Below are 23,415 nucleotides of genomic sequence, written 5' to 3' on the forward strand. Positions count from 1 at the left end.
TTGTTTCAGTTGATAGCTAATGTTTTTTTTGCTTTGAAATTATTTATTTTTCAAAATTATAAAGATTTCAGTTGATATCGAATGTTTTTGTTTGAATGTTGTTTTCGTTTGAAATAATTTGTTGAAAAAACGTGTTTTCTTAACTTGGCCGTGTTTTTCTTGTTTTTCTATTTTTTACCGAGTCAAATTAAGGACAGTCCCTTGTTTTTACTATCGGAGTACAAATCATTTCGTTTAGTTATTAATATTTTGTTGTTTTGGAAGTAAATTGTTTGTTGTTGCTCGTTGGTTTTGTTGTTTGTGTTGTCTTATAGTCTTTATAATGGAAGGTCTCATCGCCCCTCAACTGTGGCATTATTTACTTTACGAAGTGATTTGATTTGGAAGCTAATTTTTTATTCATAGAACAATTATTTTTGATTTTTTGAAAGTTTGCTTTCTCTTCCTCATTTGGCAGACAATTAACCCAAAAATGTGGATGAGCGGGGTTGGAACATTTTGTGCCAACGCATATTACCGGGCCTCAATTTCTGCATTGAAAATGCTTTGCCAGATATGATTATACGGTATTTTCAATATCCACCATGCGTTTTCCAAGTTCGGCCGTCTTTAGCTATTTTTTTCAGCTTGTTTTTCTTTAAAATGGTTCAACCCTTATTTGTACTATCTGTAGTAGGCTTCGGTTTTGGGGGTCTGCTCTGGTGGCCTCTGCAATGAATTCCTCTCCTAGGACTTTATGTAAATTGGTGAGGTAATCTGGTGACTGATCGTTGTTTGTGTCTGCGAATGGGTTGAAATGTTGTTTTGTATTGAGTGGGGTCCGTCCGAGTCCTGTATTGTTTGTTTCCTCTGTCTGTGTTGCTATTGTGTTTGTGTTTGTTTCTGTGGGATTCTGTGGTGTTTCCATCTTCTCCTTGTTTTGTGCTCTGTGTCGTTTTGTTATGGGTATGGTATTTGTGTCCAGATATGGTCTTCTTCTTGTTGTGATGTATACTTTCGATGTGGATGAATTTTGTGTAATTTGTTTTGAATGATAATGGTTGTGTTGTTTTGAGTTGTTAATTTGAAAGTTTGTTAATAAAGAAGGCTTAATAAGTAGCGACTGATTGTTAGCGTTAATTTGGCAAAAAGCGTGTTGCTTTTGTTCGTTCCGATTGGAATGGTTTTTGACGTCATTTTGTGCGCTAGTTTTTCGAGAATTCTGATTGGCTGATTTTCTTTGCTGCATTAATAGAGCGTATTTTAGCGATTTTATTATATTTATGACATGGTTTTCGTTCATGTTCTCACCAGTTGGTGGTGAGTTAGGGTGGCGGCTTAAATAGTCCGCGAAGCCCATGTCCTTTCCTGCGATGTGTTCGACTTTGAAGTGGAATGGTAATAATCTGTCGACCCATCTTGTTAGTCGGCTTTGATACGTTTTATTTCCTCTATTGTTTTTTTAGTGCGGATAGTAATGCTTGGTGGTCTGTTTGGAGGGTAAAGTGTGATCCATACAAGTAGTATTTAAAATGTTCCAGTGACCAAACGACTGCTAATAGTTCGAGTTCGTTTATACTGTATCGTTGTTCATTTTTGTTTAGGGACCTACTGGCATATGCGATGGGGTGCCAAATATTATTTTCTTTTTGTTCTAGGCATGCCCCTAATCCTTCTTTGCTAGCGTCGCACTTAACTCGCGTTTCGTTGTTTATGTTGAAGTGTTTTTGTTCTATTGTGTTTTTGATTGCATTTTTTATGTTCTTGAATGCGGCTGAGTGTTTTTCGTTCCATTCCAGTTTTTTTTTATGTTGATGATGATAGTAGTGGTCTTATTGGTGCTGATAGTGTTGCCAGTTTTGGTATGAATTTGATTAGGTGGTGAATGCTGCCCATGAATGATCGTAGTTGTTTGAGTGTTTTAGGGTTATCCAGTTGGATGATTGCGTCCGTTTTTCGTTTGGTTGGCTTTATTCCTTCGGCGTTTATTTTGTAACCTAGCCAAATGATTTCGTTTAGGCCGAATTCGCATTTGTGTAAGCTAATTGCTAGGTTTTCTTCATTTAGTCTATTTAGTGTTTTATCAATTTCTTTTTCGTGTTTTTCTATTGTGCCTTTTGTAATAACTATTATGTCATCTAAAAATACGTTTGTTGAGTCTAGTCCGTCTAGCATTGTGTCCATCATTTTTTGGAAGGTTGCTGGTAGGTCTGTTAAGCCATAGAATCCATTTAAAAATTTATATGTGCCTTTAGCGTTGCCTCCTAATATATTGAAGTTACAGTGCTTTTGTGTCTCCGGGTGGAGAGGTAATTGGCTGTATGCGTATTTTAGATCAATTTTACTGAAATGTGATTTTCCTTCTTGTGTCTTTAGTTCTGATATCTTCATACCTATTTTGTCCATTAGGTGGTCTATGCTTTGCATTTGGTATTTATTTTTGTGTATTGCGTCGTTTAATATCTTGGAGTCTAGTGCAATTTTGATTGATTGATCTGATTTTACTGTGATGACTACTGGACTTATGAAATGTTCATCCGAGCATTTTGTTAGTTTTTGGATCTGTTTTTCGTCGATTAATTTTTTGAGTTCTCTCGACTTTTTCTGTTAGGTGTAACGCAATTCTTCGTCCTTTGTGTTGTGTGGGGTGGAATTCTTTTTTAAATGTTGATTTTGCCACGTGGTTTTTTGATCTTTCCAAACGTGTACACAAGTGGGGGTATTTGTTGAATATCCATTTGGTTATTCGTTGATGTGTGTTTGATATGTTGAATAGATTATTCTCACCTTTATTTGTTGTTGTCATTGTTAGGCGTAGGCCGAGTTGGTCCATGATGTCTCTCCACATGATGTTGATGGTGTTGTTGTTGACCAGTAGTATTGTACGGTTTTTGGCAGTGGATGACCCTGATGTGATATCCACTTGGATGGTGCCGATTTTATCGATTTTGTTGTTATTGAAGCATCGAAATTCTCCAATCGATTTGTTCGGCTGGTTGATGGTTGTCTTTCCATTTGCCAGTAGTCTCTGTGCTGTGTCTATGTTCATGAAGCTACGTGGGCTTCCTGTATCTGCCAACCAGAATATTTGCTGGTTGTTTGTTTTTGTCTTTATCCAGAATTCTCCTCTGTTTTGTTTACGTCTGATACTTTCTCATTTTTGAAGTTGATCGTTTTGATGAAGTCGATGTTTTGCCAGTCCTCCATCATCTCTCTTATATAACACGTCGATTCTGGGTCGATTGTTTCTTCTGTTTCTGTTCGTTCTTCCGTTTCTGTTTCTTCGTTGATGTTCCTTATTTTTTGTTGTGATTGTCTTTGTGCCAGTTGGTTGTATTTGTTTTGGGGGTGTAGTCCTGTACTCATTGATTGTGATCTTTGTTGCTGTCTGAATGTGGGACGTGGTGGCATCTCTGATCTGCAAAGTTTTGCGAAATGTCCGATCTTTTTGCATATTCTGCAGGCTTCGTTCTTCGCGGGACATGTGTTTAAGTGGCCAGGGAGGAATTTGTTTCCGCATCTCCTGCAATTTTGTATTTGTCCTGTTTGTGGGGTTGGTAGGATCGGTACTCTGTTTTGTCTCTTAATGTACTGTATTTTTTCGAACCATGGGTTGTCGTTGTAGGTGGATGAGTGTGGTGATTGTGAGTTGTGCATTTTTTGTTGGTTAGCTTGTCCTCGTTCTCTTGCTAATGCATAGTTTAATGTTTCACTGGGTGTTCTGTCTTCTGATAGTAAATCCATTTGGATTTGTTGATTTCGCATTCCTTGGATGAATATACTTTTCACCATGTTTTCTTCGAGGTGTTCCCAGTTGCATAGTGCTGCATGCTTTTTTATTCGTGAGTGGAATACTTCGAGTGATTCTCTTTCTTTTTGTTGACATCTGAAAAACTGAAATCTGTCGAATGTTTCGTTCCTGGTTTGTGTGAATGATTCCTTTAATTGTTCGACTAGTGCGTCTGTGGTGCATTTTTGTAGGTCCGTGTGGGGAAATCTTTGATGGAATATTTTTGTGGCTTGTGCTCCTAGAGATAGATAAATTAAGCTTTTTGCTTCATTGTCGGCGTCATCCCATGGGATATTATCTACCATTGGTCCTTTTTCTTCGATTGCTTTGCAATCGTTTTGCCAGTCGGTTCTCCTTTTTTGATTTCGTTGTTCACGTTGCCTTTTTTCGGCCGTGGTTGCATCTGATTGTGCTGGTTCATAGTGTGGTTGTGCTGGATAATCTAACTCCTCGCTTTCTGGTTTGGGTTGTAGTAGTTTTTCTACTTGGAAGTTGTCCTTTACCATAATCGCCAGTTTAACAGTTGATAGCCATTTGTCCCAGTCTAGTTCTGGTTGGTGACCTTTATCCCAGAAGAAGTTAACTCCAAGGGGAGATCTTGCCATTGCTGACTGCGCCATGTCGTATTGAATAACTTTCGATATCAAAAAGAGCAAGTACGAAGCTTGAATTATCAGCTCTTTCTCGTTTTGCTTTAGGCAGAACTGCAGTTTAGCTTTCACGCTCTACGTGATTTAGACGAATTAGCAGTTGGCACTTGTGGTAACAATGTTTAACAAAGCTGTCACTCAAGTTTACAATACGGTTATCACCTATTGGTGATACTAAACATTAACATAGCAACAAAAGAATATAAGTTCATTCCGTCAGGAATATAAATATATGTAATATAGTTTAACAGTGTTTATATTATTAGGTGCGATACTTGGTTGTCAACTCTCCGGGTGGATCCGCCACCACAACTATGAAAATTAAGTTTTTTAAATTCTGATCTGGTTGCTAGAAGTTTTTGCCTTTTCTGTCAGCGTTAAGTCACTTTTTGATAGCTGTTTGTCCTGACTTCTTCAAACTAAGTTGTTAATCGGGCATATATTGAAGCTGAGATAATGTTATTTTCGTTGTTTCTTTTTCTTAGGCAGATTTTCATTTGTTTTCGCTGGTTAATTTTTTTTACTAACTAGTCCTTTATTGCTTTGTGACCTATTTCTTTGAACACGGTTTCTATTAGGACACTTGGTATTTTCAGGCGGAGATGCAGGAAGGAGAGATCCATGAAGTCAAATAAGTCATCAATTTTTATTCATACGCTTTGGTGTGAAATATCAAACTTTCTCTGCAGCGTTTATTCTGACGCCAAACTGCTCATCACCTGACTTGCACTGGGTTGGTGCGCCAGAAGGGCGTCGATTAACCCCACTGCCAATCATGATCAAGAAGTTCAGGAAGCGCCATGTGGTGCCTTACATGTTCATAGCTGTGTTCCTGTTGCTACTCTATATATTCCTCAGACAAGACAGGAAGGCGGATTTCGAGGCGGTGAGTTGATGTAATTTGTTGCTAAAACATGCAGTTCTTGGTTATATTCAATTTGGTGGCTATTGAGTCCCTCTGATCTCTGAAAGAGAATTCTATTGTCTTCTCAGGTTAATAATTGTGGAGGACAGCAATCCAGGAGAACGAGAGTGTTGTATAACGATTTCAATTGCGATAAAAAACTCTTTCTTGCCTTTCGATTGCAAAGTAATGTATTTTTAACATTTTTTGTTCATAGACGCTCGTCTTTCGTCTTCCTACCTCCTTTAATGCAATTTTTTCTACGGTTGAAAAACTCGAGGTTTCCTTGGAATGGTTGGACCTATTCGAGGCCTCTACTTTGTGCAAAAAATTAAAAGTCAAATTGAGGGGGTAAATATTGGCTTCAATTACACGTGGAGTACCCCATTTATAATCTAGACAAATATTATTTAAAGTCGACACATTTTTTTCATGAGTCGAAAGAAGTGGCTTTTCATAGGCCAAGCGAAATTTTTCTCATAGGTCAACCAAATTATTTTAATACATCTGAGTTACACCAGGTTAATTCTTTGCGTAGATGGAAATAAGGTAATTCTATGAGTTTGGCTTCATGCAGGGGACTATAAGAAAATTTTAATTGGCCAACTAACACCAGCTTGTGTAACGTTTTACGTGTTCCTCCAGTTGTTTAAACTCTTCTGATTAGTTTTAACATTTCACGTCCCATAGATTTCATATCTGCTAATCTTTCCTTTCTGGTACAATCATGCATTTCGAAATGTTTAATTTAAGTCGTGAACATTGTCTTCTGTCGATTGTTCGAGAACAAAATTTTAGATGGAGCAACAGTGTTTAACATAAGTCGAGGACAATATTTTCTGTGGAGCCAAACTCGAGGATAGTACTTTGAGTTCCAGCCGAAGTCGAGGAAAAGTGATAGTCAGGTCGTTGTTACCATACCAATATTGGTCGAGAACGGTCTTTTCTTAAGGTGCGGCCGCGAATGGGGGAGAGGGCACTCACGAGAATAAACTCCCGTGATATTCAGTTATTTCTCGACATTATGGCAGAATGACTTTGAATGAATATGCTCTTGAAAAACCTGAAAACTTAAATTCTTGCTAAATATTCTTCGACCTGATTGATGGAATATCCTTGCATACGTTTTCAATATTATACGAAATTGTGACAAAGGTATCTGAGCTAGCAGATAAAAATGAGCGATTTTAATTAGAAACAAGAATTATGATATGGTAACGTTCTGATCTCACGCCTGAAATGCTTCAGAAGCATAATAGGTTGAAAATTTTGCATATGTTCTGAAAGAATGTTTTGGGATCTTTCGGATGGGCGTTCCAACAAATTTTCTGGTATTTTATTATTCATTGAAAACACCGAGAACCATATGAAAACACTGATTAAAACTTTGCGCGCAGTGTTTGCTTCTTGAAGAACTAAGATTAAAAAATAATTTGCGGAAAGATAAAAAAAATTATTGTTAAAATTTGTTTTTAATAGTTAAAACGAAAGAAATTGCTCGCTAACGAACTTTGAACAGATAATTGTCGTGTGTTGTTTATGCAAATTTCTTTGCTCGGCTATTTTTATTCTGAAATATTCGTTGGCTTGCTTGAGTGATTTGACTTTTCAGCTGAAGAAACAGGATAAAATGCTTAAGCCCCAGTTCATTAAGTCAATGAGCAGATCTCTTTGACCTTTATTAAGCACTAGGTTCATGTTGCAACAACGCTACTGAGCAACGCTTGAGGAGCCAAAATATCATGCGGCGATAAAAATCTATAGCTGTTTAATAGCCGCCCTCATCTTCTCAGCCGGCTATTATAGCGCTCCTATTTTTTACAATTCAAAGAATTTGAATTGTATTGGGGCGCTGTCTTTTTTTTAAGATCTGTTCACACATTTTCATGATTTTTGAAGTCAAATTGGCGTAGTGATTTTGGTCACGCCGAAACAGGAAATGGAGCGAAAAAGCGAGTGGTGTTGCGGCGTGATTTTTTTCGCTCTAATTTTAAAGTAGAGTGAGAAAACGGTGTTTGAACAAAAATTCGATTTCTCGGTAGTGGTTTTTTGTTCACATGCGGCAGTTTCACTCTGATTTTTACTCGATTTTTTGGATAGGATTTTTCTCTAAATGTTTTTCCCAATCCATTCACAGCTCATTCTAGGCCTAGTTTTTTGTTTGAATTAAATTTTCATTTCGCGCTAGTGGTTTTTTTGTTCACATGCGGCATTTCGACATTGATTTTCTGTTTTTTTCTTTTTTTATCTAATTTTTTTTAAAAATGGTTTTCTCGAATATATCATAGTCCATTCTAGGTCTAATTTTTCTGTTTAGTCAATGAAAATTCTTTGAATTGTACCTCAGGACTTGTCCTGCTATGTTTTTTTTACTTCGTCGTACTTTTTTTTCGCTTTACCCATTTTGCCGCTTTTTCGACATTTTGCGTGAAATCTTTTTGACTTTTCTAGGCTAGTTTCACTCTTCTGTCATTCTGCTCAAAGTCTTTTTAAACAGCAGCTGCTCAGCAAAGCAATTCAAAATGAAGAGAGTCAGTATAAAAAAATCAAAGTCAGAAATAGAAACGGGATAAACCCATAAAGCCCATTTTTAGATGCCCGGCACTTGAACTTTGTTCTCATACTTTTTGGTTACTATCTATAATGCTTATTGGTATTGATACTAGACCCTGTAGCCTCTCACTGAGAGACAGGAGTATGTTCAATTACGAAATGACATCAAAAGCGCACTTAAAAATGTTTTTATACAAAAATCAATTTTTGTTGATATTTTCTTTTCTTTCAATCCCAATAGAGTTATGGGAATCAACGGCGGCTATTTTCGGGCAATCTACCGGGTATGTTTAGCTTAGCAATGGAGCTTTGTTATAGAAAAAGCTCCATTGCTAAGTCCCACTGAGGCACATTGTTTCGCTTTACCTTATTTTGCCTCTTTTTCGAGTGAAATATTTTTGACTTCTCTAGGCTTGTTGCATTCTTTGCTCACACTACCCAAAGTTCTTTTAAGCAGCTGTTGCTCTGCAAAGTGTTTTAAAATGAACAGAGTCAGTACGGAAAAATAAATCGAAAGGGGAACTTCGTGTGACGGCAGTTTTCACTCTCAGTTAAGCGAGTTTTTTGCGATTCAAAGAATTTGAGTTGTATTGGGGCGATGTATTTTTTATAAGATGTTTTCACACATTTTTCAATGAATTTGATCTTTTCAAACGGGATAAACAGGTAAATCCCAGCGGGCATTAAGTTTCATTAGAGGCCCAAAGTGGGCTTTAGTAGTCCTTCAAGTGCTTAGTGTCCTGCAGCTGCTGGGATTGACTTAATTTAAGGTTAAAAGGTCATTTTTAGATTTTGAGCTCAAAATGGTGCAATTTTTTGTTTTTTTTTGTGCTTTTTCGAGTTGTTTGTGTGATTAGTTTTAGGTTGAACTTTTTAAAAGTTGATTAAGGTCTTTTGTGATGCAAAATTACTCCTTATGACCATTTTAGGAGCTATTCGTCTTGGTACTACAAACACAAACACGCAAAATGATACTAATTTTTGCAATTTTTTCAAGGTTTTTGAAATATTTTGTCATTTGTTGAGATTTTCCAGCCTCAGCGGCCAGGCAATCTCCTTTGATAATAGGAAACTGCATAGTTTCTGGTAACAATGGAATGGTTTTCAATATTTTTATGTCTCGGATTTTAGCTTTTTTTGATAAAATCTGCAATTTGTTTCCAGTTTCTCTAAAATTTTTGTCAATTTTTGATTTTTGTCCAGCCTCAAGGGCCAGAAAATCTATTCCACGGCCTGATAAAAAGATACTGCATGTTTACTACTGTCAATGGAATTGTTTCCAACAATTTAATTTTTCGAATTTGCAAAAAATTTTAAAATTTAAATTTTAATTTTAAAATTTTTGAAAACATTTTTTTTATTCAGTTTTTCTTACCTCAGTAACCAGGTAACCTCCTCCGGGGTTTGATAAAATTTTGTTACATAGTTGTTAGGGGCAATGGAATGATCTTTGAGACAATGAATTTTTAGGCTTGGAATTTCTTTATTGGACATCTTCTAGAGAAAGAGAATTGTTTCTGAAGTTATTAATATGACGATTTTCAGCCACATTTCATTAAAATTTGCGATTGATTTCAGTTTTTTGAATTTTTCTGTTATTTTATCTGATTTTTTTTGAAAATGATCTTTCCAATTCAATCATAGTCCTTTTTAGGTCTAGTTTTTTTAGTCAATATAAATTCTTCGAATTGTATGTCAGGACTCGCCCTGCTTTGTTTTTGTTGTTCGGGTGATCTAATTTTTGGTCTCATTTGACCTGACTCACTCAAAAATGACTTTCCTCACTTTCAAAGTGAATTCTTTGAGTAGGAAAACTATTTTCTAAAAACGTGTCAATGCTATATATTTGTTTTGTATTTTTTTTTTCAAATTGGCTAGCTTAACAATTTTCTTGTTGTTGCAGCTGGTTTTTCTTTGCTTTTCTGTGGTACACTAAGCCTATGTTTCTTCGTTTAATCTTTGTTTTTCTGTGGTACACTAAGCCTATGTTTCTTCGTTTAAGGCTGCGTTTAATCTTATTAGTTTTAAATCATTTCGATGATGGATTTAGAAATATGATTAATTGCTCTCGAACGAAGCCTGAAGCAATTATTGGAAACGTGTGTGTCTTTTTCATGCAATCTTTTGTGTCCGTTTTTGAGCTTCTGATCTAGAGCCTTTTAGACTTCTCAATTCTTCCAGGCTTGTCTTCTTCATTCTTGAGTGGTCTCAATTGGTTTCTCTCTGAAATAGAATTTGTTGCTGATTGTAAGATAAGAAATCACAACGGTCTGATTCTAGAGTTGGGTTTTGTTTAGGTTTTGTTTAGGCTACTGCCCCCGAATTAAGTTGCCACGCCTGTCGTCCGAGAGCTATTCGTCGGACCTTAGTCGATTTTTGTTCAAAATTAACTGAAATTAATGAAAGCTGGTTTTGTCTTAAACGTTGTTGGAACCCAATGCTTTTGTACAGAGACTCCGAAAGCGACTAATCTCTGAGACCATTACATAGTTAAATTAGTTATTTTTTCTCACTTGCGAATTTTGAAATCAGATTTTGAGATTGATGGCAATCATTTTACTCCATTTTTGGAATTATGGCAAAATTAAAATCGTTCGAGCCATTATTGGCCTTATTTGAAAAAAAAAAATTGCAGTTATATTTTTGCAATTTTGCTGTTTTTAAATCCAGTTTCGCCTGCCTTGAAGTTAGCTCAAGTTTTTTTGGTAAATAATCTTGCTCATATTTCATCTGATTTTTTGGTAATTTTTTTTAGTAAGTTTGATTTTTTTTACGCAAGAAGTATTATGAATCTAATCTTTTGGCCTATTTCGGTCTGGTTTTAAAAAAGTCTTTTTGGTCTTATTTTTTCTGTGGTCCCATAATTGCTTTTTATACTTTTTTCAAGTTTGAGCTCTAAAGAATTAAATTTTGAACTTGTCCTTCTGAAATGGTAAAAAACTTGGTTGTTGTTCCATTTTTCCAAGGTTTTGTCAAGTTCTCTTCAACTTGTATCGTTTCTTTTTCTATTTGAAGGCTCATTCTCTAAGAGCAACATGATGAATTGCATGCTACTTGCTCATTGGATAATGTTCGATTTCAGTTTGTTAATGTTCGATGATGTTCGTTTTACAGAGGGTTTGTCTGTGATCGTACTGCTGCTACTTTTCACGTTTTCGATGAATTGGACTTTACATGTTTTTAGAGTAAATTTTATATTTTCAATTGTTTTTCATCATGTCACTTCTTTTGCCGATTAACTTATCATTTAATTTATTGTTTTTTTCGCCATTTATTTGCATGGGAAAAATTCGAGCACTCAACTGAAATTAAAGATATGTTTGTTTTTCCGAGTTTTTTTTTGTTGTCGTCAATGTGTACATTTTTTACATCCGGTTGTTAATTGTTCATCGGAACTTGTCTTTATGGTATTTGTTTTTGAAGTCTCTAGCCATGAAGAATTTTCGTTAATTTGACATTCTTTGAAGCCATGAATTTGATGAAGAAACAGTTGAATAAAGTAGGTATTTAGTTCTACTACAAGTCTAGTTTTGCTGTTAGTTTTTTTCTAGTTTTCGCTAATTTTCCGCTTGGAGTCAATTAATTTTAATAAATGGTCTTGTCTACTAGAATTTTTGCGAGCAGGATTTAGTTTTCAATGAATTTCTCTTGCTTTATCGTTTCATAATTTGCTCACTTAATTTTTAATTGTTGATGACAAAGAGAAATCAATTTGCAGTAACATTTTTTGTCACACAAAAGTCTCAGCGGAAATTTTAGTAGCTTTAAATCGTGACTTTCTCATACAAACGTTTAGATTAAAGTGGAAAGGCAGATAATTGAAAAAATAACTGTTGTTTTGAAAAATTTGTTTGCCGCTTTCACTGTTTTCTTTTTAACTGCTCTCAAAAGAAGTTTGTAGCTAATATTTTAGTCGTGTGGTCTTTCTATGCGATTTTTTTGCTTGACCGCTTGACTTTTGGTCCTCGAAAACGGGATAAACAGGTAGCGCCCGGAGGGCATTAAGGGCCCTTAGAGCCTCTTTTCTCACTATAGTCTAAGTATGCAGATTAACTAAATTGGTTGGAGACATAAATTCTTGGTATCAAGGGAGTTCGCCCCGCCTCCCACTCCACCACCACTCCACCCCCTTCCCCGGCAATCAACCTAAAGCTATTAAAGCCAGCCAAGCTAATCCGTACCTAGCGTATGTGGAAGCCAACTGCTCGCCAGTCGTTTGAGAGCAATTCCCCGACGTTACTTGGTTGGTTTTTTTTTGTCTTTTTTTGCAAAATATCATTGCTAGGTAGGCATTGGTCTAGTTTTATAATTCGGCCAAAGAAAATTTTCAGATAAAATTTCTCGAAAAAAAATAATTCTATTAAAGTCACTTAAGGTCACTCTAAAACGTTCAAGGTTAATGAAAGACTTCAAGGATATGTTACGCACTAACTTTTAGAGTGTTCCTCATGGTGTTGTTGAGGTTTATATTCAGTGTAATTGACTTGATTTAGTGGCATTGTACAAGGACTTATTATAGTTGTTTCATAAAGCGATTTTTAGCAGATATTTTTTGAATAAAGTTAGCTAGTAATAGCCTTTTACTGAGCGGTTCCAATGCGTGGTATATCCACTAGTTGCTTTGTATTCTAGTTTTAACGGATTCATTTTAGCACTATGGGGGCCTGTTTTAACTTAGCGTTTTATGAAGATTTTCCAGTTCAATCTTTAATTTTAACGATAATTTATTAACAATAATAAGTTTTTCAATTTTTAACTAAATTTCAAGGGATTGTAACCAATTGATTGCCAGGCTGGTTCTCCGGTGTTCTGGTGATCGTGGGTTCAGCAGGGCTGTACCTCGTGTTGTATTGGTCATTCGCAAATATTTACTGATCTTCAAGTTCCGGCTTTTGTACGGTAATGGTTGTTAAGTACATCTGTTTGATGTTTGTTAGGTACATATACAATTTCCGTATTAGCACCTACTTCATCAGAATAATTACTTCATCAAGTACATATTTTCTCAAACTTCACCAATTGTACAATTTCATTGTCAGGGAACTTAAAAAGGTAAACATTGAGGCTTTTGGGTACTTATTATTATCTGTAAACTGTCAATCTGCGGTTGTTTTGAGTAAGTATAAACAAATAAGAGGTTACAGACCTAAATAAAATTACTGATTAGATATGGCCTTGAGATCCATCTGACTATGAACTGAATTATAGCACTTTTGAATATTTAAAGGACAAACATCACGTAACTATGAGACACGAAATAGGGGCGTGACACTACCGGACTTATTGAAAGTTTTCCATTAAAATTTGAGAAGGATTTGGGTTTTACAATTTTTCTCTAAAACGTATATAATCTGCACTGTTATAGGGATATACACTTGTTTTTGTTGGAGCCACCCAAAAGTTAAAGTTAAAGACAGTTAAGGAAATAAGATAAATAAAATTTAAGTTAAGACAGATTAAGGTGAACAAAGTTGAGACAAGGTAAGAATTATGGCTGAAGGAATGGTTAGTCAATAAAGATGGGCTAATTCTGGAGAAGAAAGAGAAGACAAAGTCAAGTTAAAAGTGAGAAAAGAGGTTGGAATTCGCACTAGAAATAACAAGGCTTTTTTCACTGAATGAAGGCTGTAAACTTGAATAGGATAGCATAAGTGTACAGGTTAAATGAATAGGTTTCGGCACTGGTGAGTTTCATGGATTTGAGCACTGGTTAATGTGTTAAAGCACTGGTAAATTGAACTTAATGGGTGAAATTTGGCTTAATCGGGTATAAGATTAATACTTGTCGAACTATTTCACTTTCGAGAACTTAAAAGTATTCTTTCCTCTCGGGCTGAAGCACTGTTGTCCTGTTCGTCTTCTTGTTTCAAAGCGTTCAATTGTGTTGAGTGACATGTTGGAGGTCGCTGGCATTGAGTTTCGTCTGTATTGTCGTTTTAGAGTTCCCATGTCTTCTGGTGATATAACTATTGGAGGCTTCTTGAGTTGTTTTGTAAGGTTGGCCACTACGTCTGCTTTGAGGTGTTTTGGCACGGAAATTACTGGATTGAGTGGTACATTCGTTCCATTCAACTTCATAAAGTTTGGCACCATTCGTCGTACAAAGGCTTTTTTATGGTATAAATACATGAAAAGGATATGTAAGGCTAAGTTTCCAATAATGACAATGATCGTTAAAGTGAAAGCTTGATTGGTACGTAAGACTCCAGTTTATCAAATAGAGCTGGCTTGAGTGACTTCACTTCGGTATTAATGAGTTTCGTTATTTCGTCAAGTGAGTCTGCTGATAACTTTCGATTGGAATAAAAAAACGCTGTTTTTCAATAAATCAAGGTTTGCTTTAGTGCTCGTTTCATAATTTGGTAGTTCGTCAATGTTAAGTACTGAATCAATTAAACGTGCATGTGGATCAGGCAATTTTACGTTGATTCTCTTTGCTGGAAGCTACTGACAACTTGGTAAATCAGCTCTAATTTTAATATGGTCGCTGAACATGGTATCTCCACATTTTGATATGATTAAAAACATGTTACAGACTTTGAGAAATGTTGGTTTATCGGCCGTTTTCGTTCATACCAATCTCACTAATGGTAAAATCACAAAGCTGATGTTATCAGTCAAATTCCGTAACCGAGCTACTGTGCTCGTTCTGGGTTGGGTAACACAACCTTCTCTTTGGCAAATACTTTAAATGCTGTAATTGCATTATGAAACTTGATTGCTAGGCACGAGGAGAATCTAAGGTGTGTTTCCATTGACTAGTGACAGATTCGGTATCGTGGCGATCCAGGGAAGTTGTCATACTAAGACTTCGTCAGTACTGTTGTTTCCATCTGTCCATCTGAGATTGCTAAGTATTCTCCTTCAATTACCCATTGTAAGGCGTCAACAGAGTCCTTCTGAGGCATGGAGATTACATTTGCACGATAGACTTCGAACACTGTCTGGCTGGGGGCTAGGAAAATGACTAGTGTCAGTAACAGTTCGTCTTCTACTGTTGAAATCTCTTGTACAAGTTTCGCGTCATAATACGAAAGTATGTCAGTCATGGGTAATGCCAAATTTAGAGGATCTGGGGTGTTATTTTGGCTATCATGGACTGAGTCAAGGATCTTTATCAAAGATTTGCCTGGTACTAAAGAAATTGGAAGACGTTTATCAAGCAAAGTTGGGGTTGCATTTATAACATTATTTCTGAATGAATATAATGCAGCGCGATAAGTTTTGATGTCTGCGTAACGTGTATGAAGTAACGAAGCCGTTGTGTCAAAGTTGAAACTGGGTTGTTGTTGAGTTGCTTATAGTGCCATGCATGTTGCTATTCTGTTTAAGTTATGGTTTTTAATTGCAAATTGCTCCTCAACTAGTTTCCAGTTTCTGGTTTTCATGCATTTCGTTTTGAACTTTTGCAAGTTTGTCAGCAGCTTGAAAGAATTTCTCATCTGATTGGGGGCTGATTTCCATGACTTAGTTGTTTGGGCTGTTGAAACTGCGGGCTAATATATCGATGTTCTCAGAATTTTGTGACGTTCGTTGAAAGGAGCCGAAACTTCATGTTATTCCTCCAAATCCTGCACTGCTCAGCAATTCCTGGACCAAAGAGTCTAATTCCGACAGTTGTTGCTATTGCGAGGGGTGCGGCTCTCTTTTGTCGGTCTCTAGGGTCTGCGTCAACTCCGGTACGAAGTTTTTCGTTCTCGTTCCTTAGTTTGTGCACTTCGATTCTGCTTCTACCTTTTCATTGAGGATTTTTGCGTAGAGCCAGTCAACATTGAAGACATCTGATTATGTCGCAGTGTGCGTAGAGTTACAAAACGCTGATGGTGCAACCCATTTGGTTAGTCCGGTAAGTTGCATCTCTACTTGTCGAACCGTAAAATTGTAACGGGGAAACGGGACTAAGAACTCGACATTTATGAATTTTTCTGTAATGAGGATATTTCCTTCCTTATGAACGGTTATTCCCTGGTTCTTCAGTGTTCATTGGTGTCTCAAAAGTAGGGCCGAAAAGTGAGCGATTTACAACAAATGTAAGTAACGTTTTCTTGTTTCAATAGTAACAACTGTGTTTCAGGACAATGTTCTGATGATGTGGCTGTTGTAACTGTTCTATTAGGTTTTCTGGTATTCGGTTGCTAATTTATGTGGTGCACTCATGCTTTTAGTTCTAATTTTCACACTTGTTTGGCACTTGTTTATGTGATATTTACTTGTTTCAGGTGTACTCTTCTTTTAGGTCATGTGTTGTGTGTTTGTTGATATTACTACTAAGTATGGTGTTTAGCAGTGTTTGGTTATAATTGCTTGGTTGCATGATAGGTAAATGGTTATGTGGATAGTGGATGGAGGGTCGAATTATGCACTGTTTACATGTTTTTTTTAAGTTTCAGGGAGTAAATAGGGGAAAATAGGACAAACAGTGAATTATTAACTAATAAGTAAATGTCAGTCAGAGTAGAGGCAGATCTTTCACGGCCAGATTGCGTGGTTTGATGCGTGTTTTAACAGTGAATGCCTGAATGTGCTGTGTGAGAAAAGTGCGCTGATGGAAATTAACTATTTTCCGTGCAGTTGTTATCATGTAGTGTAGTTTCATTTATAGGATAGTTTTTCAGTGATATCTTTGGATTGTGACGATTATGCTTGGTTTTGGCTGGTGAAGCTATTAGCTATGATGCATGTGAACATGTAGTATTGTTTTCATGAAGATTTAATGCTGTATAGTAACATATTTGTGATAGAACAAGAAGAGTGATATAGTGCCTTTCATTTTTGAGCTTTTACTTTACTTCACTTGTGAAATACTGGTAATAAACTAGTTCTAAGGTCTGTAGACACTTGCCCTAGTTGATGTAGTTGGTGGTAGCTTTTGTGTGTGATATGAACTGGTTTGGAAGGGTATTTGGTACTAAATTTCACATGTTCCTTTTGTCGCAATATTGCTCCTTTTTCCACATCAAGATATGTGGTACATGTATGTGAATTTTTCGGTTTTTATTCAGTTTTGAGCAAATTTTATGGCTTGGCCAACTCAGTAGACATTGAAGGGGACCGAGTATGCTATAAATTCAGCTTTGGGAACGTTCTTTCATCGACTTTTTTGTTCGTTTCTTAGAAATTGAAAAATGCGAAACTCAGGGTGCTCGCCGTCAATCGATTTTTAAATTGCTCAAATCGGGTTCTAAATTTGCAGATTGCTTCATCGGCTAAAACCATGCAGTGCAAATATTTGGCATGAAATGATTATTTTTCACAAAGTTATGACTATTATTCTAATCTGCACCTGGCTATTTTTGGATCGTGAAATTTGAAGTTTAATAAGTCATCACTCTTCATACTATATTGGTACTGGATAGTTAAAATGGTACTGTCTGTGCCTAGTACTACTGTGTATTACTGAATTATAGGGTTTGGAACGATTTATCGGGTCAGAACATTGATTTTTGTGTAGAAAATGCTGAATTTTTGGGTGCGATTTTTCCTACTAATCGAGCTTCAAGACATTTGTCGGTCTGGTGATGCTCAAGTGGCCTTAATAGGGTGCTATCAGCTGGCACTGATGTCTGTAGCTATAAGAAGTAGCATTTTGATGACTTTCAAGATGATTAACATGTGATTTGATCCCTTTTCAGGGAACTTTGCTGGATTTTTTAAGGCTCGTCATGTTTGATGCATGAGTTGACATAGTTTGCAGATAGTCGACTTTTTGACAACAATGGTGGCTCGTACTAGTGATTACTATGTTGGTGGCAGCTATTGATACAGTTTGGTGCATGATTTAAGGTCAGGATGTTGAGTTTTTTTCTCTAGAATTTTACCCAATTTGGTCAAATATGTTCTAAACGATTGCATGGGTTTATTAGGCTGCGAAAACTAGTAGAGAGACTGAAGAGACTGAATATTGGATATGGGCTCATAAATTGGCTATTTGATGCTATTTTTTGGTCAAAATCTGGCACTATTTCTACTAAAATGAGAAGAGTTTAGTAGGCTTCATTTTTTTTGCTATTATTTCAAAAACTCTCCAAAATCAGGGTGCTCGCCGCCACTCAATTTTCAAAATGCTTGAATCAAGCTCAAAATTTGTCGATCGCTTTATTGGCTCGAAAAACCTTGCAGCGCAAAAATTTGGGTGGTTTCAATTTTTTTTGGGATTTATAATGTTTTCGCTGCAGTGAACGTGGGTTTTTTGAAAAGGCTCAGGTAGAGGATAGGTTATTGGCTATAGGGCTATGTTAAACTTAGGAAAATTGGTTCAAATGGCTAGGGTTGGACTGCTCATAACTAGGACTAATTGAATCAGTGATAATATTGGGCGTATTCTGTTATTAAGATGCATTTTTGATCCACAATAACCAAACATTTTCATGATTTTCTTTAATTTGAGTCATCTCTCAGCTTGTTTTGGCACTAGGGGGCTGGGAGTGCATATTCGGAGAAATGTTTTTGTGGAGGACTGGTTTTTGTGGATGAACTGTATTTGTGGAGGTATGGTTAATTTCTGTCAGAAGTCAATATTTTCGATTCTAGAGTGAAGTAACTAAATTTTTGCTGTAATCTTTGGTACAATTTTTGAGCTTATTTGAGCTTAAGTCATCATAGCTGGTACTAGGGTGAATTTGGACTTGTTTTTATGGTACTACTGGGGGGGATGTACTATCGTATTAGGGGGTATATAGTTGGCATCAATCGGGTCAGGGGGGATATAAAATGACAAATTTTTTGAAGCCAAGAAATGAGGAGGTTGAGGCGCGATTTTTGTTTATTTCGTCTTTTTTCAACAAATATTGGCGATAAACATGTTCTGATGGTTGTTTGGGGTTGTACCATGTGGGTGGCAGCAGTGAGTAGCTGAAGGAAGCTCTTAGGGCAAATTTTTGCATGTTTTTTGGGTATAACTTTGTTTATTGGTTTTTCACCTGAGTTTCTTTAGCTGGACAAGGGTTTTACAGGACACTAGGTCAACATAATTTCAAACGAGTGGTTCTTGAGATATATCGAAAAAACTAGGTTTTGAGGTCAAATTTTTTCGAATTTTGGGCAATTTTTGGACTTTTGGGTCATGTTGCTCGGGCCTGTTGGGCTTTTGGGAAGGGTAGAGGATACTGATAGACTGTACTGGGTCTGCACGTACTATTGGATGCAGATGGTTATGAGTAGGGTCGAGGACTTGACATGTAAGCTCAAAAACGATGTGAATGTCCAGTTATCATAGCCACTGGAGAGTTTTGGAAGATTGAAGTGTTGAATTCCTGCACTTATAACTATTTCTCTCAGCTCAAAAAGGCTTGCTAGAACTGAATTGTATGTGGGCATGTTATAGAAATTAATTTTGTTATCTAGACTGAACACAACGCTCAAAATAAGTCAAACAATACTAAAACAGCCAATTTTTGGTGCATATCTAAATTTATTGTAACTTGGTGCTGCTGGGTACTAGCTTTTGAAGTGTCTGGCTAATCCTTTTGCCATTAAAAGGTCTGTTGATATATAGTGGGCAAAAGTGTGTGGAGATTGTAAGATATCTGCTGATGAGCTGAGATATGTTGCACTTATTTCTTAATCGAAATGATTTAAATTTTGATTAGATGGACCTGGGGAAATTTTGTTTATGATCTGGTAACTGGTCTATTTACTGCATTGCTGCGCTTTCTCCTTGAATATTTTGCTATGCTTGCTCTAACGCGGTCGGATTTTGTCTCTTACTTGGTGTATTCGATTGTTTTGCTGCTTGTGCTGATACTTTTATTGCTTCTCGTTTTTATTCTTGTTCCAATCTGGCTGGTGCATTTCGCGGTATTGGACTGTCTGATTTCTTATTTGGCCAGCTCGGTAAGTATTTGTTCTGTCTTCTTGAAACAATGAGTTTTCTTTTTCCAATCTGAAGCCACGTACGGGTTTTGTTATTGTCGCTGGTTGCTCTCCTGTGATTTAAATAACTTTTCTGAGGTTTTCGTTTTGGGTGGAATGGCCGGGCTCTTATTTTTCTTTCGTTCAATGCATATTGTTGTTCATATGTTTTGGATGGTGACTCAATATCGAATGGTACTATTGTTGGTTGGGGCTGTTGAAGAGGTAGAAAAAGATTGTCATCTGATGAAGAGGGTGATACCAGAGGTACACGAACTTGTTGTTGTTGTTGCCGAGTTTCATCTGCAATCAGGGGATCAACGGTATTCTGGCTATTTTGTCCTGCAGCTAGGTTCAAGTCGGCTAGATTCTCCGAAATAATATTTTCTTCAAACAAGCTTGGGACTGATTGGTCTGAACTTGAAGAGTCGTGGTCTAACTGCTGGTATTGCTATTGGCGGAGGCGGAGGTGGTGCAGTTATTTCGGCGGTGCTGCTGCTACTGGTCCTGCTAATGGTCCACCTAGAAGTACGTTTATAGTAACTTTGACTGAGTCTGGCATCACTGTTTTTGTTTTCTGTTTTCTCGTTCATCAATTAATTCAGGAATGTGTTAATGAAAGAGATCTGGTTCCATGTACCGTTGTCTTGATGGATCGGGTTGAAAATTTGCTGGGTTGATCACTTCAAGGTCTTCAGTGGGTTCGCATGGTTCAGTGGCTTTCAATCTGATACGATGGACACATTGCGTATAATTTGTATTTACTTTTCTGATGATGTAATTTGAGTCAGTAAGGACTTTATCCACTTTATAAAGCGGTAGCCATTTCTGAACTTGGTAAGCAAATACTGTTGATTGTTCTTGCAGCTTAGGATTGACAGTATAAGTAGACAGAATGATTTTTCTCGAATGGGTTTTGCTGAAGCTTTTTGGTCATAATACTTTTTATACTTCAAATATGCTCTTGTCAGTTTTTCTTTTTTCCCCAAACTTTTGCATCATGGCATCTTGCTGTTCATTTACCAAGTCTGAGTTTACTCATACTGTATCCATTTCTTTTCTGGAGAACCTAGTATCAGGGGTTTGATTGGTTCTCTGCCATGGAATAAAGTTGAAGGACAACAATTTAAGAATTTATCGCTGAATGGTATGACGTATTTTGAATGAATGTTACTAGAGGAACGTATTTGTGCCAGTCTTTCCACTGTTCGTCAGTATGGAGTTTCAGACTACGTTTTAATGGTCCATTGGATCGTTTTACTGCTCTAATAGTTTGAGAGTGCTTTAGTGAGGTATGCTTCAACTTATCATTTAGTAAACTTGCTAATTCAGACATTAATTATGAGGTAAAGTTTGTTCTTAAGTCACTAAGTATTGTTTGAGGAATGTAGCTGTGTAGGGAGAACACCTTTGCTAGTTCTCTCGCTACTGTGTTAGCGTATCCGTTTGTCAGGGGGACTGCGAATAGATATTTTATTAAAACATCTATTCCACTCAAAACATACTTAAATTGTGTGGAGGTATGAGGGCCTTCTAAGTCAAGTTGGAGACTATCACCTGGGTACGATTGTTGTGATCTGACTGGTTGTAATTTTGACGTGACGTGGTTTTTTGAAACTCCGTTTAATTGAAGGCAAGTAAGGCATTTTTTAATGCAGCTAATGAAATTTTCAGTGAAGCCTTGGGTAATAGAATCGCTTTCTAAATTCTTGTTGTTGCTTTGATGCCTAAATATCCTGCTGTTTGTGAATTATGAAGTCTATATTTAGTCTCTTTCCACACATGCTTAGATGCACAGAATTGTTTATGAAGTATTTTTTCTGTGTCATTATAAAAATTCCGGTATAAGACACTCTCTTCTAGAATTAACCTGTTTAAATGCTTGTGATACTTTTTTTAAATTTGTTGAAGAGTACTTTAAGTCTTGTTTTTGACTGTTTTGCTGGATCCAATCTATTACTCATCTAACATCTGTATCTGTTTGTTGCTCTGCTATAAATCATGGCTAATTAAGTTGTCTGTGAGGTCTGGAAACTCATCTAACGGAATTGGGTTCTGAATTGAGTTTATTTCTTGCTTTCTTTTGAATTTAAGTAGCCCTTGTCTGTTACAGGTAAGATACCCAGGAGTTTTTTGTAGTCTTCATATTATCCGAGGTTTTTTTAAAGCTAACGTCATCCTTATTTATTTCGTCGCCGAAGTTTTCAATATCAAATATCATATTTAGTTCTACGTCAGGGTTTTGCGCTTCTGTGTCAATTTCAATTTCTCTGACAGGTATTCTATATGTTATTTTCAAAGAGATTGTTGCCGTTTTGTCGTTTTCCTTTCTAGAGAGAAAATCTGCTGAATAATTAGCGCGTCCTGGAATGTGAGGAATCATTCTGTTAAAGGCGATGTTTCTGTCTAAACAATTCGAAAGAGATGGTGGTATTACTTTTGATTGAAAGAATTGTGCGAGGCTTTTGTAGTCAGTGAGTATAATTCCTTGTTTGCTCGATCCCCAAATGTAGTGTGAAAAATGGTCCAACGCATATTACAAAGCTAGGAACTCTTTGTAGTAAATTGAGAACTTTAATTGCGTTGCATTACAAATGCGATACAATCGATACGGGCGCGTATGTTTTCTTTTCAGTTTTTTTTTCAAATAGCCATCCACCATTAGTACATAACATGCACCGTGGTGACTAGCATCCATCACAAAGGATTGCATACTGTAGACCGGTTTTTGGTAGTCGCAACGTTACATTTGTGGCTTCCATTAGATCCTTCTTTATTTCTTCTAATGCTTTTACGTTTTCTGTGGTTTCTATTACCGCATCCTTCTTCAGGAGCGTGTAAAATGACATTAGTTTTGTACCTAGATTAGGTATGTGATTTCGGATGAATTGTGTGAAACGAATTAATCGCTTTACTTGCTTTGTTGTTTTTGGCATTTTGAAGTTATCTAAGAATTTGGCTTTTTTCGACTTTTCTGGTGATGTTCCTTCAGCACTATTGTTATTTCCGAGGAATTTCATTTTATTGGTCGCTATTTCACATTTTTTAGGTGACAGTTTCAATCTTGATTGACGTATACATATTAAGATTTCTCGTAAAGATTGTACCAATTGTTCAAAGTTACAGCTTTACCAATATCATCAATAAACTGGGTACAATTTCCTGAGGCTAGGCATGGGTCCAAATAATGTCTAATGAAAGAACTGAATCCGGCTACTGACTTATTTAGTCCTTGGTCAAGGCATTTATACGCATAGGTTCGTGAAGCAAAATTAAATGCTAGCAGTTGCACTGATCCATCGTCTGCCATTTGCACACAGTGGTTTGCTTAGGAACAATCAAGTTTCGTGAATATCTTTTTCCAGGCGAAGTTGTTTGTTACATTGCTCATGTTCGAGATGGGGAAGGGCGTATTCACGTATGCACGCGTTTTCTCAAGTCAATTATCAGTCTAAGTCATCCTGAATTCTTTCGTTGTGCAAAAAGGGGACTTTTATATCTTGATTGAAAAGTCGTTATTAATCCGTAATAATGTATTAATGCGAGTTCTCCTTGTAGCTCATTTCTCAAGTGGATAGGCTTTGGGGGGCCTTGTTCATAAATTGGTATGATTTTTTCTAGAGTAAACTTTTTTCAAATCTGTATTGTATCCAACGTCAAATCTGTGTAACGAAGATATCACTAAATTC

General features: G+C 36.6%; 1 protein-coding gene across 2 annotated transcripts in view; it reads left to right on the top strand.

Annotated features, from left to right (window-relative positions):
* Nucleotides 1-4,996: 4,996 nt before the first annotated feature.
* Nucleotides 4,997-23,415, top strand: part of LOC142336240 (alpha-1,3-mannosyl-glycoprotein 2-beta-N-acetylglucosaminyltransferase-like) — a 127,424-nt gene continuing 109,005 nt past the window's right edge. For both annotated transcript variants that reach the window (XM_075384921.1, XM_075384922.1), the window contains exon 1: nucleotides 4,997-5,305. In XM_075384921.1, the coding sequence (XP_075241036.1) occupies nucleotides 5,195-5,305 (111 nt within the window). In that variant the 5' untranslated portion in view covers nucleotides 4,997-5,194. The remainder of the gene's footprint in view (nucleotides 5,306-23,415) is intronic.

The sequence above is a fragment of the Convolutriloba macropyga genome, chromosome 3 (genome assembly GCF_964194025.1).
Source record: "Convolutriloba macropyga chromosome 3, txConMacr16.3, whole genome shotgun sequence".
In the NCBI taxonomy this organism is placed as follows: Eukaryota; Metazoa; Xenacoelomorpha; order Acoela; family Convolutidae; genus Convolutriloba; species Convolutriloba macropyga.